General features: G+C 57.2%; 1 protein-coding gene across 5 annotated transcripts; it reads right to left on the bottom strand.

Moving 5' to 3' along the window:
* Nucleotides 1–3,941: 3,941 nt before the first annotated feature.
* On the bottom strand, nt 3,942–15,570 carry ZFP92 (ZFP92 zinc finger protein). Of its 5 annotated transcripts, XM_032331364.1 has the most exons (6): nt 13,414–15,328; nt 12,771–12,883; nt 10,226–10,276; nt 9,938–10,064; nt 8,783–8,887; nt 3,942–8,467 (listed from the first exon to the last, which is right to left on the bottom strand). In XM_032331364.1, exons 1-6 carry the CDS (start codon nt 13,610–13,612, stop codon nt 7,245–7,247), a joined length of 1,818 nt encoding a protein of 605 aa, XP_032187255.1. In that variant the 5' UTR covers nt 13,613–15,328; the 3' UTR covers nt 3,942–7,244. The 5 variants fall into 5 exon arrangements, with proteins under 5 accessions (XP_032187255.1, XP_032187256.1, XP_032187259.1 ...); XM_032331365.1 differs by lacking the exons at nt 12,771–12,883; nt 13,414–15,328 and adding an exon at nt 15,358–15,570 and having other exon boundaries at nt 3,943–8,467; XM_032331368.1 differs by lacking the exon at nt 13,414–15,328 and having other exon boundaries at nt 3,943–8,467; nt 12,771–12,951.
* Nucleotides 15,571–17,340: the final 1,770 nt, after the last annotated feature.

The following is a 17,340-nucleotide window of genomic DNA, read 5'->3' as shown; positions in this document are numbered from 1 at the left end:
GCTCATCTCTGCATCCAAATGACCCCCTTTTAGGGGACCCGGTCCCGTTGGCTCAGGGCCCTACCCTAACGACCTCATATAACTCGATGGCCTCTGGGTAGACCCTGTATCCATATAAGGTTACACTCGCACATGCTGGCGGTCAGGACTCTTTTTGTTTGGGTGTTGGGGGGAACTGTTCAACCCACAAGAGAAGCCAAATGTATAAATAACTTTGAAAACTTGTTCCACAGACTGGGAAAAACTACCTCTCCTTTCATGCACTTTCCTGTGTTTCTCCAGAACCTAGTTTGACGATTGTACTGTTTGGTTCCTTCACATTCCGACTCATTTTGTCTACTGCATCGATCCAATTCTGTGACATTATGTGAAACTGTCCCGTGATAACTGCAGTTCATTGGCCTGTCTAGTAGCTGCATGCTCATGCTTCCAGGCTTATAACTGTATCAGTTGGGATTCTCCTGAGCAACAGACCAGGAAATGGGCCCACACAGTTTTGGGGGCTGCAGATTCAGGGAAGAGCCGCATTTATGGAGGCCGATCTGCTCGCCTCGGAGTCTACTGATTTTGGTATTAATCTCGCCTAAAAAAAGAAAAAAATCCCTCACGGTGACTCTGACAGTGGTGTTTTACCAAAAACCTAGCCTAGCCAAGTTGACACACAGAATGAACCAGCACTGTGCCTGTTCTCTGGGCTTTCTGCCCCACACGGAGGCAGCACTGCCCAGCTTGCAAGGTGATGGCCGCAGCTGCTGCTCCCAGGGGCCTCTGCCCTGTGTGGTCCAGCAGCTTTTCTTCCACTACGCATAGTTCCTGAACTTCGGCTTCCTGTCCCCTGCTGGGTGAGTGACTGGCTGGGGGAGGGAGTAGCAGGGCTGCCCCCGACCACCAGGCCTGCAGGCATGACTCCAGCTTCTGGCTTCCAGAGCTGCCTGGATAGCGGGCTCACTCGGATCCCCTCCTGCTGTGGCTGATTTCTTTTGTTTGGAAGCTTCTAGGAGGTTCCAGTTATCCTGGGAGTTCAGGAATGTTCACCAGGCACGGCCCAGCTCTGGGGCAATCTGGTTTGGAGCTGAGGGGCCTTTGTCTTCTCAAGGGGGTTTTCTTTAATCGGTTGTTAACGTCTTTCCTATCTGACCCTTCTCTTTATTTCTTGTATTTTGGCTGGCATTCCAGGCAGGTCTCTTAATTTTTTAAAAGTTTTTAGAATTTTAATTTAATTTAATTTTTCTTTCCAGCTTTATTGGGGTCTGCCTAGCATATAAAACCTTGCCTATGATCCATAGGTGTGCAGGGGAGTTAGGATACACGGATACAAAGCTGCTCAGTTTCCATCTCCTTTTTAACCGCCCTCAGATGCAGCCTCAGCTCTTAGGGTCTCGTAAGTGGTGTGAAGTGCGACCGTCTCTAGTCCCAGACAGGCGGAGGGTGGGGGTAGAAGCCACGTTCATCCCTGTGCCCGATCTACGTCCTCTCACTTCGGCCCCCTCCCCCTGACCTGCCTGTTTTGAGAGAAACTAAAGGTCGTGCCCCCCCACAGTCCTCTTCACAAGTGTAGAAAAGAAAGCAAACAATGTGACTATGAAGTGTTACACGGAATTGCCCACCAGGCCACGCAGGTAGTCACAGGCAAACTTGCCATGAACCAGGATGGTTCATTACGCCTGGTAACCAGTGTGGCCATCTGGGCTAGTGAATCGCCTTTATCCTAAGGACACTGAAAGCTCTGTCTCTGTGGCAGGCAGGTGGCCAGAGGCTAGAGCGGGAGCCAAGGGGCCTACCTTCCTCGACAGTGCGTTTCAAGTAGGTGCCTCTGGGACCCTTGTGAAGAACCTTCCTGGGCTCTGAGGCTGGCAGGAGGCTTATTTCGGTTTCTCATGCAAGTGCTCGGAGACAGGGCCAGGAGCAAGGTCTCCTTCCGTCAGGGAAAATTCTGCCACATTTGTTCTTCCATGCGGAGCGACGTGGGCGCCGGGCTGAAGCTCTGTGCTGCTGATCGCAGGCCGGAAGCACGCTCGGCGTCCTCGGAACCGCCTAGACTCCCACCAGGACGGCTCTCCGCTGGATGCAGGGGGCAGCCCCCCCCCCTGCACACTCAGCTCCCCTACCTGCTGTCTCTGCACCTCTTCTCACTTCCACCAGCCTGGCAGACGCAGGAGTCTTGGAAAGTGCTTGCACAGCTGCCCTGGGCCTGACCCAGGGGCATGGAAGAGAAGGCAGGAAGTGCTGGGATGACGGGGGTGGGGGGGGGTGGCAGGGAGGGGTCCCAGGGCGCCAGGCAGGAGGGCGCTAGGAGGAGGCGGGCTGGCTGTTGACGGCTAGCAACGCCTCTGCTCTCTGACCCCAGCAACTTGGGTGTGCGGAGCAGTTTACCTGGCTGCCGGGGGTGTTCGGTTGAGAACCTGGAAATCCTGCTTGCGGAGAAAGAGAAGGAGCCGGGAGTCACGGACCTTTCCCACACATGTGCCTCTTCTGTCCTGGGCCCCAGTGGGGAGCGAGAAGGAACTCGGCACTGGCTTCCCAGCCACATGGCCTCCGACACCCCAAGCATGTTCCTGGGGGCCAAGGGGGCAGCATCCGAATGGTCTGTCCACATTCACACAGCATCCGTGCGAATGTGCCCTTATTGGTTCTCCGTGGATACAGTTGCATTAAACATCAGGAGATGACATCATCCAGATTTACCTGGGTAGGGCCTCATCGTAACTCGTTAATCTGCGAAGACCCTATTTATATATAAGGTCACATTCTGAGGTCACTGGGGGCTAGGACTTCAACATGGCTTTTGGGGGGACATAATTCAATCCATAACATCACCCAATTTACATTCCGGCCTCTCCTCTGGGGATAAGACCCCAATTTTGTTCAGGGCATCAGTGGGCTCAGCCTCAGGTGACAGGTCATGACAGTCCTGTCCCCGGTTTTCCCCAGCCTCTTTTCCAGTGCAGGGTGGCCATGTGACCTAGTTCCGGCTGAGACCTAAGTGGAAGTCTGCCGGACAAGTAGCAAAGATCACCTTCACCACGGACGGAGCTGGAGAAGCTGGACACCCGCACGGAAGAAAAGGAAATTGTGAATTCACCTGGCACCACACACAAACATGAAGTCCAAATAGGTCAAAGACCCAAATGTAAGAGCGAAAGCTCCACGGTTCCCGGAGGAAGACGGAGGGCCCAACTGTCGTGACTTGAGTTTTGCAAAGGCTTCTTAACTGTGGCACAGGAAGTACGAGCCATAAAATTAAAAAACCCATTCCCTGGGCTTCTGCAAAATAAAACAACGTCTGTTCTTCAGAAAACACTGTTATGAAAATAGAAAGGCAAGCCTCAGTCTGGAAGAAAATATTTGCAAAACATGTGTGCCAAAGGACTTGTATCTAGAACTTTACAACCACATGAAAAGACAAATGAATCAATTATAAACGGGCAAAAGATTTGAGTGCTTTACCAAAGGAGATATGGGTGGCTCAGAGGGACATGAGAGTTCCATGTACCCCCACAAACCCCTGTGCACGAATGTCATGGCCCCACGCGGGGCAACACCCCGAAAGTAAGTGCATCAGCCAGTGTCCAGGAGGTCTCGTGGTCCATCCACCCATTTGAACGGTGCTTGGTAGTGTGAAGTTAAGGACCGACACACATGCAAATGCGGTTGTGGGAATGGGAAGCTGGGAAGGGCAGGGAGGCTGCAGTGAGGGGGGCAGGTAACTTTTGGGGTGCTGGGTGTTTATGGTGACCATCTTCAGTGTGCTGACGTTTTCACAGGTGTACACACGCCACTTACACCTCTATATAAGAGAGATGAGGAAGCCCTGACTTCCCAGCCTGGGTGTGCCCCGTGCTGTGAAGTCACAGACTGCCCCGTGCTGTGAAGTCACAGACACCCCCGTGCTGGGAAGTCACAGAGTTGTGTCGGAGGCAACCAGTGGGCAACGCCACGGCAAATGGGACGCCTGAGAATGTCAGCTGTGGCTGCTTGCACCAGACCGTCATGGCTCCGCACGTAATGGACATCAGAACCGTCTGGCTGATGATGGTGTTATAATGTATGTGAACTTCCCCTCCTCCATCTGAGAATAATTCTTTCATGCTAACAAAAACTTGCTCCTCATCAGGAACCAGAGACCAAAATTCTCCATCCAGCATCCCAGGCTTTCCTGCGTTGTGCTCCCAGGGACCCCACAACCATCCTGTAGGAACCCCTCTGCTCTTCCAGGGCTCCTGACCACACGTGGGCTCCCCCTTCTTCCCTCCATTCTGCCCGAAGTCCCTTGACCTCTACCACCCTGATACTCACCCCTGCTCTGGCCTCAGGACCGCAGTCGTCACCTCTGCTACCTAGCAAGACACACAGTCAGCACCCCGGCGGAGGGCCGGCTGTGTCCCTCAGGCTGGGCAAAGGCATGAAGGTCCTGAGCCGTTCCTGGGGAGTCGGAGAGTCGTCTGTGGAGGAGGCAATCCTGCGGCGCCTGTGATGCCCGAGCGCCAGCCAGAAGGGTGAAGGCGGAGCCGTCTTGTGTCCAGACCCACGCGGGGCTGCACGGGCCCACACCGGAGGGCGTGTGGGTGCTGCCATGTTGCCCAAAGATACAAAGGCAACTGGAGGGAACACACAGCTGCGTTTCTCATGGTGCTGCTGTGCCTCTCTGCCGTTCCTGGTCTCCGAGTCACGGTGTCCCACCGGTCTCGGATGGCTTCCCTTGATTCCCAGGTGTGTCGCCCTCCAAGGTTTCTGCCTTACCCTCATGCAAACATAGTCTCTCGGCTCGCCCCCGAGTTCCACACTCAGAGTCTTTCCTGGTACCTTTAACCCAACTGCTATCTGCTCACTTTAAAGCACGAGAGGGCTCTGTTCAAGGCTAGCACCTTAGAGCCTCCTTATTTGTTTGCCCCTAAAGTAAATGAATTCAGTCAGGACATGTAACCCCCAGTTACATGGGGGTGGAGCCATGGCCTTTAAACAGCTCTTGCAAAGGATCCAAGGTGTCAGAGAGCAAGTGGTCTGGCTTTTATTCCACACAGGAGAGAAAATGACACTCATAATCACACTGCAGTGAAAATGTCATGAAGACAAGCAAAATTAGACAGAGAACTGACAAAAAGATGCACTGCTATTTTAAATGTCATTTATCTGGGTAAGTGTTTGGGGACCCTGGAACCTTTCGGGTGCTCCAAAATCAGAGCACAAATGTCCAGCACCCTCTGCTGAAAACACCTGTACATCACCCCCTGTAGCCAGTCACCTTTGGGTATGGGTCCCATGAGAAAAGGAGTTCACGGGAGAAGTGAAGTCGGCTTGTCCGGCGGGACAGATGGGATGACATCACATGCTGTTCACTTACGAGAGCGATGGAAACGAACACGGGAGCCCATGGATCTGGTCTCTGTCTGGTTCCCCTCACGTGGTGGTTGTCGTCCCAATCTTGGCCAGGCCACGGTTGAACCGAATGAGAGTGGAGTCCACGTGCGTGGCCTCCTGCCTCTGTTCCTTGCTCTGCACGGGGACTGGTTTCCTGACCCCTTGCCTGCCTTCAAAGATCGTCTGTGCCTCAGGGAAACACATGCTTCCCAATGACCTGTCCATGGACTTCAAAGACACTGTTGCTGATACTTCTTTTTCCCTTGGAGAACCTCAAGATGCAGATCCATTTGACCCCCTCAGATGGGGCTGGAGGTAAAGTGCTAAGGGGGCCATATTCATTTCACATGTTTCTGAAGTGCTAGCAAACATGAACGTGACACAAAGAAGACAAAGGACAAGGGGACACAGACCCAGTAAAGGGCTATGAGATAAAAGCAAGATATAAGAACTCTAGAACTTTCCATAAATAGTATCAAACTCTTTTTGATATAGCTAGATCAAACTTCTCTATGTCTTTGTTTCTGTCTACCTGTATCTCTCTTTTTTGGGGTCATCTTAGTGATCAGAGCTCCAAGATGCCTGCTCGGAAGGAATTCTGCATCTCCAGGTTTTTCCTCACTGTCCTGATGTCCAGTCGAACCTCTCCTGTGTGGCAGGGTAGGCGCCCAGGCTCCTCGGAGGCCCAGTGGGGACCTACCACTTGCCCGCCGGAGAGCCTGGCAGTGAAGAGGGCCGGAAGGAGGTGGCCGGCCAGTGAGGACACTGCCAGCCGCCCTGCCTCCGTGGGGCTGAGGAGGAGGGAGAGAGGAGGGTCCGGGTTTTCTCTCCTCCGAGGTCTTCTCACAGGGTGGGGGAGTCTTATTTAAGGAGCGATTTTCTAACTCTCTCATGAGGCAAATATCTCTATCTTTAACTTACATTACTCCTGAATGCGAAAATATTTAAAGCAGCTGAATCTTCAGTATTATAAGAAATGTCCTATGAAAGGCAGATCCAACGAGAGAGCCACTGCCGGCCGCTCTGTGCGAATCCCTAACCCAGCTTGTTGCCTTCCCGCAGGACCTTGCCTTGGCAGAGCGCAGCGCTGTGGGAAGCTCTAGGCACTGAGGGTGGGGAGGAGGGGCGGAGAGCCCGGGGTGGTCTTCGCTGGTGGGGTCTGGGGGAGCAGAAGGCAGTGAGGAGGGTGAGCCTGGTGGACAGGGAAGACACGCCTTGCCCGGAGCCCCGTCCAGTGAGAGATCAGAGTGTCTCCCATACGCAGCCCCGCCCCAGGCCTCTGGGAAGATGCGAGCTGGACGCTGCGGCTCCTCGGAGAAGCAGCCGGAGGCACCCGTGGGCGGCTGTGGCTCTCAGGCACAAGGACAAGTGGCCCGGGAAAGAAAGGGGTCCCTGCTCAGCGTGCTAGCGGGATGTCCTGTTCCTTCTCTCGAGCGGCAGGCTCAGAGACATCACTTCCTGCGGCGGGACAAGCCGGCTGGGGCAGGCCACGAACGTGTTTGCCCAAATCCATTTCCAGACAATTTCTGAACTGATGAGTCTGCGGTGACGTCACACAGTCCAGCCACAGTCCAGTCGCAGAGTTCCCTCAAGTCCCCTCCGCGGACAGGCGCTTAAAGGATTAAAGTGCTCGGAGTGCTTCTACCCGGAAACACTAAGCAGTCTGGGGCTGAAGCCCACGGTCTCGCAAGAGGAACCCAAGGCGCGGGTGCGGGCGGCGGGCGGCGGGGACAGGGGCTCTCGTCACAGGGTGGCCCCCGCCCCCCCCCGCCGCCGCCACAGGGGTCCTGAGGCCCGCGGGCCTGGGAGCACGCGCTGCAGCGCCCGCAGGCACCGTCGTCGGGCTGAGAGGAGCACCAGGCGCCCCGTTTCGAAGCCCGGTCGTGTCACACCGCGCGGGGGGCCGCCGCACAGCCCGCGTCGCCCGGGGCCGCCTCGCCCTCCGCCCCGCCGTCGCTCCTCCCCGCGGGCCTCCTCCCGCCGCGGGGCTTCTGGGGCCGGCCCGGCCGCCGCGGGGCCCGGAGGGCTTGGCCGCACTCGGCGCAACGGCCGTTCCCGGCGCGGGGCCGCCGCGGCTCGGCCCCCTGCGCGGCCCGGGGCTCCGGGGGGCGCCGCCCACAGCGCGGACACGCGTAGGGCCGGTCCCGGCGGTGCAGCGCCCGGTGCTTGCAGAGGTTGGCTCGGCGGCTGAACGCGCGGCCGCAGTCGGGGCACGCGTAGGGCCGCTCTCCGCTGTGCGCGCGCTGGTGCTGGCTGAGCCCCGAGCAGCCGCGGAAGGCCTTGCCGCACTGCTTGCACGTGAAAGGCCTGTCGCCGCTGTGGCTGCGCTGGTGGTGGATGAGCTGTGACACACCCTTGAAGGCCTTGGCGCACTGGCCGCACGCGTACGGCTTGTCGCCGCGGTGCGTGCGCTGGTGCTCGATGAGGTTGGAGCTGCGGCGGAAGGCCTTGCCGCAGTCCCCGCACGCGTACGGCCGCTCGCCGCTGTGCGTGCGCCGGTGCTCCAGCAGCGCGAAGCGGCGCCGGAACGGCTTCCCGCACTCGGGGCACGCGTACGGCTTCTCGCCGCTGTGGATGACCTGGTGCTTGATGAGGTTGGAGCTGCGCGTGAAGGCCTTGCCGCAGTCCCCGCACGCGTACGGCCGCTCGCCGCTGTGCGTGCGCCGGTGCTCCAGCAGCGCGAAGCTCCGCCGGAAGAGCTTCCCGCACTCGCCGCACGCGTACGGCTTCTCGCCGCTGTGGATGACCCGGTGCTTGATGAGGTTGGAGCTGCGGCTGAACGCGCGGCCGCACTGCTGGCACACGTAGCGCTTCTCGGCGCCGCGCGCTCCCTGCCGCCCGGGAACCCTCTCCTGCCCGACGCGGGGGCTGCTCCTCAGCCGCGTCTCTCCCGCCGCCCCAGACGGGCTGCCGGGACCTTTCTCCCGGGGAGGGTCACCCCTGCTGGACCCCGTCTGCGGAGAGGGAGCCCGTCTCACTCCCTGCTCCGGCGCGTCCCCTGGCGGCCAGGCCACCGGGCGATCGTCACCAGCCCGACGATCGGGACCCGGGAGTTCTTCGGGATCACGCTTCTGTGCGGAAACCGACGTCCCAGTCTGTATCCCGCCTCCTGTAACGACACAGAGCACCCACCAGGGTCGCTCTCCCCGCAGCTCTATTTAGGGTTCGTTCTCCCGCCTCAGGCCCACACCAAAGCTGAGAAGGAACAGATCAGGACAGGGGGACGGGGCGCGGGAGGGAGCTGGAAGCAGTGGAGGGACCGGCAAGAGGTGCTGTCTTCACCCAGGGTCTCAACGGGGACTCCCTGGGCGATTTAAGTGGGCCACAAAAGGGAATTTCCCACCCAAAGTGGTCACAATACCCTGCTTGGGCGGCTGCTCCTTGCGACTGGCTCAGGGCAGCCAGCCCGGCGCCCCACAATCACCTGTCTGCGTCCCCGCGGTGGCCGGTGTTCTCCAGATGTCTGTTGTCCAGGGCCCCTCCCCTTGTTCCAGCCAGGACACCAGGTGAGGCTTGGTGGATAAAAATCCTGTCCATGGAAATGAAGCAGATCAGTGACATTCCTGTACTCAGCCCAGCCTTCCTATCGTCCGGAACAGAGAACAGAGAAGCCTCTAAGAGAGTGCCACTGCAAAGGTCCAGAGCAAGGACAGATTTCTCTTGATGGAAGCAAAGGAATTTGAACGTATGGGAGCCCGCAGTGGCCATGGGCAGTCCAAAGTCCATGGGGACTGGGGTCAAGAGCATAACCATGTTACTATTTGGCCCCAGGGGAGGGCAGCAGGCATGTGGGAAATGGGGTAATCTGTTTGAAGATCCCCCGGGACTAAGGGCAGGGATTTGTGGGAGGTGGCACACAAAGGCCCTGGGGAGGGTCAGGAACTGACACAGCTGAGGCACGCCTGCGCCTGGAGCGCTGAAGCCCCATTTCCATCATTGAACAGAACAGATGGCTCAGTCCCTTTATGCCGAACTCAGCGGACGAATCCTGAACTCCCCTTTGAGCCCTGGATCTGCATGGTGAGGGTCAGAAAGAACCAAGGGGAAGAAACTAGTCTCCCTCTGTGTGGTTAGATTAGGGAGATGAAATCTGTAGGAAAGAAATGGAGCAAACAGACCCCTGCAAGCCTGCGGCAGCGGTGTGTGTGTGTGGGGGGGTCCTGCCCAGCTCCTTTCCGGATTTCTATAGGCTGGAGAGCCGAGTGCACGTCTTAGCCTTGATACAAGGAAAAAGAGCAGCTGAACTCCATAATATGAAATGAATGTACAATTCCACCTTGATAATGAAAAAAGTCTACAGCAGCATATAAATATTCAAGGATAATGTGCATCTATCTTTTACTTAACCTGTGATTTTAGATGCAAAATAAGTTCGATGGGGGCCCATGCATTTACCACTTGCAGGTCAAAACCATTTAGCTAAAAACTGTCCTACTGAGACAAAAGCCGGGCTCCAGGAGATTACTGCTCCGATGGGAAAATGCATTTATTCTTGGGCTCACAGTAACCAACAAACAAAGAAACTTAAACAGAAACAGAAACAGAGTAGGGGAATTAGATATGTGTGTCCAATCCTTACCCAGGGACACCAAATGATGATAGTTTTCCAGCATCACTGTCTTGTAGAGGATCCTTTGTTGGACATCCAGAAGCTTCCATTCTGTCTTGGTGAAGTACACGGACACATCTTCAAAAGACACTGGCACCTAAAACAAGTCATTCCTGTGGCTGCAGGGGACTTGATCCCCATGAATCCCAGAATGGGCGGGCAGCAACTGCACTGGAGGCAGGGAGACCCAGAGAACTCATCAGTTAAGGGGAGACACGAAGAGGTGGCAAATGGGGAAAGTCAGGGAGCTCCACTCACCTTGGGTCCGGCCTTCAAGAGAACGGCTGCCATCGCAGGGGTGCGAAGAAGCTAACGGGGTTGGAAAAAGCCAAGTATGAGATGAGGCCCACCCTACTGCAGCATGACCTCAGCCCAGTGAGGTCCCGTTCACAGCCACTGGGGGACAGGACTTCCGCACGTCTCTGTGGGCTCCTGGCCTCTCTCCTCATCGGGGTGGTGGGCGGCCAGACAGGGCGCAGGAAACCTTCCTCCCATGGAAGCAGCGCCCCTCCCCCAACTTCCCAGCCGTTCCTGGAAGCTCCAGTGCCAACTCCTTTTCCTCTCAGCTTGGGGTCCTTACAGAAAAACTCCAGAACACACACACACACACACACACACACCACTCCGCCTGAAGCAGTCCTACTCTCGAAGAATAGAGAAAGATCAGAATAGTGAGATGCACTTTGGAGGGACCCACATTAGCTGGGGGAGGGGTGCTCTCTGAAGGAGGGACCTTCAGGCCGAGAGCTGAAGGCTGGGGGCGAGCAGAGAGAGCAGCAGGCTAAGGGCATGGCCCATATCCGGCCCTCAGACGGTCATGGTGCTGAAACGGGGGTCGGAGTGGGGTGTCCAGAAGGCGAGGCCGTGTGGGCACTCTGGGGACAGACAGGAGCTGGGGCTCACCCTAAGGGCAGGAAGAGCATGTCATTGCCAAAGCGGACAGAATCAGATTTCGCCACATCAATTTTCAATACCGGAAAACAGTGCGGCAAAGGAAAGTTTGCTCCAAGGCTGTTGTCCCCACCAACGGGAGGCCACAAGGTGGAGTGCCCCATGGGGAAGCAGAGGAACCAGGTGGTGGCTGGCCGGGGAGTGGGCTGCGAATGCTTATGCTGTCTGGGTGACTGCAGCTTATTTCTGCTACAGGAGAGAGGTGGCGCAGCATTTAAAGTGCAGCCGAGTCCCTTATCACCAGTGATGAGCTTTCAATCGGCATTGGCTGAGAATTAATAAACTCATGTATCTGATGAAGATGGAAAGAATCCCTTAAAGCAGAATGAACACTAAAACCATTGGGTGAAAGACCTAGGGAAAGCGGATGGCCACGTGATGTCAAAATGTCTTCCCCTGTTTGCTGCTGCTCACAAGGCAGAAAGCTAACCTGGGCAGAGCTGGGACATGCCTGCTGTGGGGATGGCACCGTGGGGAGTGCACAAAGCTCTTCCAAAGCTTGGCTGGATTCTAATGCAGCTTTGAGAACCCACACCCAGTTTATAAAGGATCCTGGGGACAGAGGGAAGACCACAAGGAAGCAACAAGCCCGGTGTAGACGGTGGGCTATACTCGGTCTCCTCTTCGTATCAGTGTCATGGCGAAAAGAGGAGGCTGGCAAGAGAGACTGTTCTAGAGGAAAAGAGATGTACATGGCCAACAGTCAAGTGCAATGGGAGTCCTTGGTGAGATGCTGGTGTGCAGGACAGAGGACTCAAAGGCACTGGGGGCCTGGAGGGGTGACTGTGGGGCCAGTGCTGGTCATGTGTTGGCTGGATAATGGCAGCAGGTCATGGAATGAAATGTCCTTTGTGAAGCACTTACGGAGAAAATGGCATGTAAACTTACTTTAAAATATTTCTGTAAAAACAAAGGCAAGAGAGACGGGGAGAGAGAGAGAGACCGAGAGAAGGAGGGAGGGGCAGGGGAAAGGAGGAACAGAAAGAAAGAGAAACATGCCAATAAGGCAAGCTGGAGGCCTCCGGCAACTCCGGGGAGGTGGGCGCCTGCGCTCTGTTTGTCGTCTGCACGGCGGCGCAAGCGATCAAAAGGGAGAATCGTCCCGTGGTCCCTCTATCACGTGACCGAGCAATTGCCTTCCCGAGGACTGACCACAGGTGTTCACATCAAAACAAACGCACAGGGCTTAAGTGCAGCCTGACCGGCAGCAGCCAGAGGGCGGAAGAACCCAAGACAGGGACCCAGCAAACCGGGGTCTGTGCCCATGGTGGGATGCTGTTTGGCTATAAAAAGGAGGGAAGTACTGCTCCGTGCTGCGGTGTAGATGAACCCTGGAGAACTCACGCTCCGTGGAAGAAGCCAGGCATGGACGTGAGAGGCCACATGCTGCGCAATTCCGCCTATGTGACGTCATCTAGTAGTTCACAAGAGCCGTCTTGACCTAGTTTCCAAGTTACGTCAAAAAGTTCTCTTTTCTCGGCCTTTCTTGGCCAGTTGGCTAAGCCCCCACCCTAAGTATCTCCCCCACTGGGGCTCCTCTCTGGGACCACTAAACACACTCCCCCAACCCTCCCCCACTTTATCAGGCTCCCACGCTCTGGGGCCAGGCACCCGACAACTAAGGAGCCCCCATGCCCCAGTGCCTGAGAAATCATCTAGATTAGCCAACGCACAGGGACCTGCAGAAACTACCTACCCCTCCTCCAGTACCCACCCCCTATCCCCGGCCCCATTAAGGCCCCATGTGGCTGCCTCCTCTCCTTCGGAGCTGTAACAAAGAGGTCTGCCTTTGATCACTCCGAATGTCACTGACCTGTGATTTCCCATCAAGAAAGCTTGAAGTCTTACAAACTGTGTGACATCTCCAGCACAGGTAAATCCGGAGGGTCAGAGAGCAGATCAGTGAGGGCCAGCGGCTGAGGGGGAGGGCGCTGGGAGCGCTGGCTTCCTGGAAAGGGTTTCTCTCTGGGGGATAAAAAGGTTCTAGAACTGGGGCACCGGGGTGGCTCAATGGGTTAAAGCCTCTGCCTTCAGCTCAGGTTATGATCCCAGGGTCCTGGGATCGAGCCCCATATCCGGCTCTCTGCTCAGCGGGGAGCCTGCTTCTTCCTCTCTCTCTGCCTTGCCTCTCTGCCTACTTGTGATCTCTCTGTCAAACGAATAAATAAATATCTTAAAAAATGTTCTGGAACTAGAAAGAGGAGATGGTTGCTTCATGTGCTTCATGCCACTGAGTCACTGGCTCTGAAGTGGCTAGTTTTATGTTATGTGAATCCCATCTCAACAAAAAAAGGGGGGAGGGGCAAAAAGTGTCACTGTCAAATAATCTTGATGTCCACAGGTCACGTGTGTCTCATGATGACACACTGTCAGCCACCAGGGGACTGGCACAAGCTATAGGTGTGTGTGCGGGCGAAGAATACTGATAGCAGCAAGGCTTCTCAGGCCACTACCAGAACGTTCTGAAGGACAGCACCAACTTCTTTTTTCCTTACCATGACTGTCCTGCTGGGTCATGAGCCATTTTGGAAAATATGCAAATCGAAAGCCACCTCCCGCACCTTGCTGGGGTCCCTTCGAAGCTCCCAGGAGAGAAGAGATTGTTGAGCTGTGACTTCCTGAGGAAAACACACTATGGACAGGGTTAGCCTGCAGACAAAGCCTGACACTGAAATTCGACGCCACAAGGTGCATCAGGGGGGCCAGTCATGTGCAGTGGTCACACCCAAGTGTCCATCCATGAGACCTAGTCTCCCATACCCTCAAGCCTGCAAAGAGAGATATGGGAAGTTCTTCTCACAGACCCTGATCCTGAGGAACGCCCAGGCAGGAATGGGGCATATGCCTAAGGAAGAATCGGAGACTGTGGAACTGGAGAGGGGCCTCTCCTAAGACCCTGGTGGGCGACCGGGGCAAAGGAGAGGCTGAAGGATGATTCCAGGCCCCGAAGCTCAGGTCTCCTGGCAACCCGACACTAGGCAGACAGGTGACGGTCCATCAGGCAGCAGTGCCCCGAAGCCAGGAAGGCCCAGTCAGCCTGGGTTAGGAGGGTAGCAGAATCCCACCATGCTTGCTGACTGGGCCAAGTAAAGCCGAGGATGTGGGGCTGCCCCCCTGGGGGAGGAAAGGCTCTGGGCTGCCAACTGAAACGCATCATGGCTCAGGAAGGGGAGAGGCGGCCAGTGGACTTCAGTGCTGATGCTTACAGAAGACCACGAGATGGGGCTGTTTCCCCAGAAAAAGAAAACAGCAAACAAACAAACAACGGGAAAGGCGGTCAGCAATCCCGTGCAGGCAGGGTCAAGAGTTGGGGCTGTTTCACCGGCAAGGAGTGACGCAGAGTCTCTGCAGTCAGGCTTCTCCCTCCCCGCCCCGGCCGCCCGGTGAAACTTCCTCTGAGGTCTGGCAATTTAAGACCCCAGCCGCCTCCTACTTGCTCCGACGGTCTTCCCCTGGGACTGCATCACTCGCCGCCCACCTGGTGGAAAGGCCTGAGGACCCGGGGCCCTACGGAGGCCACAGGTCAGCCCAGGGCCTCCACGGTGCCTGACCCAGCAAAGCCCTCTGAGCCTCACCCTCGCAACGGATGTCTCCCTTGCCCTGGGGTGTGGGGGACATAGGCTGAACTGGTCCTAGGGATGGCTACCTCCTAGTGGGATTCTGTCCTTCTCTGCTCACGGCCCTCCCTGGGGTGTCCGTTTTACCCACATGGCTCTTTCTGACCTGGCCTTCCCCTCCTCCCACCCGTTTGCTCCCTACTCCTGCCACACTGTCTTCTGAGCGGTCCCTCCCACACACCATGCCGCCACTCATACCTCAGGGCCTTTGCACTGGTTGTTTCCTCTCTGTGGAATACTCTGTCGTTTCCTTCAGGTTCTTCAGAAACCTCACCACCCAACTACATAAACTCGCGACCCAACTCCTCACCTTCTTTCCTCTGCTCTGTTTTCCCCATGGCACTGACCACCATTTAACACACTCTATAATTCCGAATTTAAAATGTTTGCTGTTTATTGTTGGTGTGGTGCCACTAGAACTGGACCCATCGTGGGGGGAGTTTGGCTGTTTTGTTCCCTAACAGGCCTGCAGCACCCTGGCGGACACTGGTGGCTCAGCGAGGAGCTGGTGGACTGGCGGACCCCTCGAGCTAGTTCCCCTGCTCAGCTCAGCCCACTCCCTTCTCCTGCTCTTGGGGGCCTTCCATGCCACCGCGGGCTTCCTCTCCTTAGGCCTTTTTTCTGCTGTGCGCCTCACCACCAAGGGTTCACACCACCGAGGGGGCACAAACCCCCACCCTTTATAGCCACGGGAATACGTCTGGGACGCTCCAGGCCTGTGCCTGCTGAGGTCACCAGGTGCCCCTAGGCGGGAGCGCCGCGACCTCACAGCGCCAGCCTGCCCAGCGCTCCCAAACACAGAGCGCAAAAACCCAAACTTACCGCCGGGTGGCCTGTGCTCTCTGGCCAGCTCCAGGGTCAGAGGCGAACCGCAGTCAAAGGCGTGAAACTAGGAAACACTGGCTGCCTTTCCCGGGACCCTCTCCCTCGCCCCCTCGCCCCCTGCCCAAACGGAGCCCTGCTCTGGGCTGCCACAGTCCTGCCAGGCCGGCGTACTGGGGCTCCGCGGGCCGCCGCGCTGCTCGCTCCCCTTCGCCGCCCTCCCCCCCCCCACCGCCCCGCCGCCCCGGCCCCCTCCCCCGCACCCGGCCTCTGGCAGGCCCGAGGCCAAGGCTGCCGCCTCCGAGAAGCCCTCCGGGACAGCGGCCCCAGGAGATGGCGGGATTCCCTGCCGGGTTTCGACCTGCTCTCGGGAGGCGCGTTCTGCGAGGCCGTCCGTCGTCTGTCCTGAGCCGACGAGCTGGGCCAGGACGCGGGCGGGGAGCGGGCGGGGCCGGGGCGGCGGCGGCGTGGGAACCCGGCGCGGGGGGTGGGGGGCATGGAGCATGCGCGTCGCAGCGGGAGGGCGGCGGGGCCCCGCGCGGGTCCCCGCGCGTCCCACTGGGGTTCTGGGCTGACTCCCCGAGCGCCCTGGGGCACTTCTGCTTCCCATCTGGGCTGCTTCCAGGACTTGGGTGGCGGTGGTCAGCGCGCCACCGTCCGCCGCTGGGATGGGGAGGGGCAGCTTTGGCCGAGCGCCTCCCGTGGGTCAGACCCCGGGGCTTTACATCCATCCCGTCCTCTGTTCAGCCATTTGGGATCCATGGGATGCTGCAGGGCACCCAGTAAGCCAACAGGACGAAGATGAGAAAATGGGGTGCGCCGAGGGGGCCTTAGGAAGGGCCGTGTGCAGATGGAGGGAAAGAGAATAGCAAGAAGGGAAGAAGCCAAGAGCCGCGTCTGTCTTCCCTCCACCGCCCCTGCCCTGCCCAGGACCTGTCCCTCCACAGCCCCTGCCCTGCCCGGAACGTGCGAGCAGGTCCGCAGGGCGGGCCTTGAGCTCTTCGTTTCCCTACAGGTCACCATTGACGTGGTAAAACCAGGACCGAAATGCACGGCTTTCTCAGGACACGTACTCCACTGATAATGAGTGACTTGAGCTCAGGACTATAAAAAGGGCCACCAAACGGGGGGAAAAAAAGAAGACCCAGCTTACTGCGGGGTCTACCATCCTCTCGTCCAGTCCCGAGTGCGGGTGGGTGGGAATTGAGCACAAGGTGGGCACCCTCTCCGCCTCTGAGCTGTACCCCTCCTTACAAAACCAGAGCTCAGGCTTCTCTCTCTCTCTCTCTCTCTCTCTCTCTCTCTCTCTCTTTTTCCAGTGTCCCAGGCCCTGGCCAGGAGAGCCTTGGTCTGTAGTGAGAGGTCTTCGGCATGCCCATGCTTGTGGGAGGGCATCTGCTTGCCGCTCACTGGAGGGACAGGGCTGGGACACTCACTTAGGGTTAGGGTTAGGGTTAGGGTTAGAGGGTTAGGGTTAGGGTTAGGGTTAGAGGGTTAGGGTTAGAGTTAGGGTTAGGGTTAGGGTTAGGGTTAGCTTCTGGTTGCAGGGAGCAGGCGTCCTAGGAGGCCAAGGGTAGCACAGTTATGGGGGCCCTTCCCTGGAACAGAGGCAGAGGAGTCCCCTGTGGTCCTTCGCTGTGGGCTCTGACACTCACTCTTGTCTTCCCACGTGGAGACTGGCTAGGCAGGCCTGGACCGGGGTTCTTGAGGTGTAGCTGGGTGAATGGTGGCCCCTCAAAAGATGTGTCACATCCGAACTCCTGGAAACGGGGACTGTGACCTTTTTTGGAAAATGTGTCTTTGCCGACGTGGTGAAGAATCTTGAGATCGTCTCAGGTTCTCTAGGTGCCCTAAGTCCAATGACAAGGGTCATTATGAGACAAAAGAGACACAGGGAGGGAAGTCTGCATCCCAATAAAGCCAGAGGCCGGGCTGGTGCGGCCACAAGCCCACGGATGCTTAGGACCTCATGAAACTGAGTGA

Source organism: Mustela erminea, chromosome X, assembly GCF_009829155.1.
Source record: "Mustela erminea isolate mMusErm1 chromosome X, mMusErm1.Pri, whole genome shotgun sequence".
Classification (NCBI taxonomy): domain Eukaryota; kingdom Metazoa; phylum Chordata; class Mammalia; order Carnivora; family Mustelidae; genus Mustela; species Mustela erminea.
The sequence above is the reverse complement of the archived record's forward strand: the minus strand, read 5'-3'. Positions and strand labels throughout refer to the sequence as shown.

Coding starts and splice junctions, on each gene's coding strand:
- ZFP92 (XM_032331364.1), bottom strand. CDS start 13,612: ATGCACCTTGTGGCGTCGAATTTCAGTGTCAGGCTTTGTCTGCAGGCT. Junction 12,884..13,413: donor GACCCAGCAGGACAGTCATG/GTAAGGAAAAAA, acceptor TTTATCCCCCAG/AGAGAAACCCTTTCCAGGAA. Junction 8,468..8,782: donor CACCGCGGGGACGCAGACAG/GTGATTGTGGGG, acceptor GTGTCGTTACAG/GAGGCGGGATACAGACTGGG.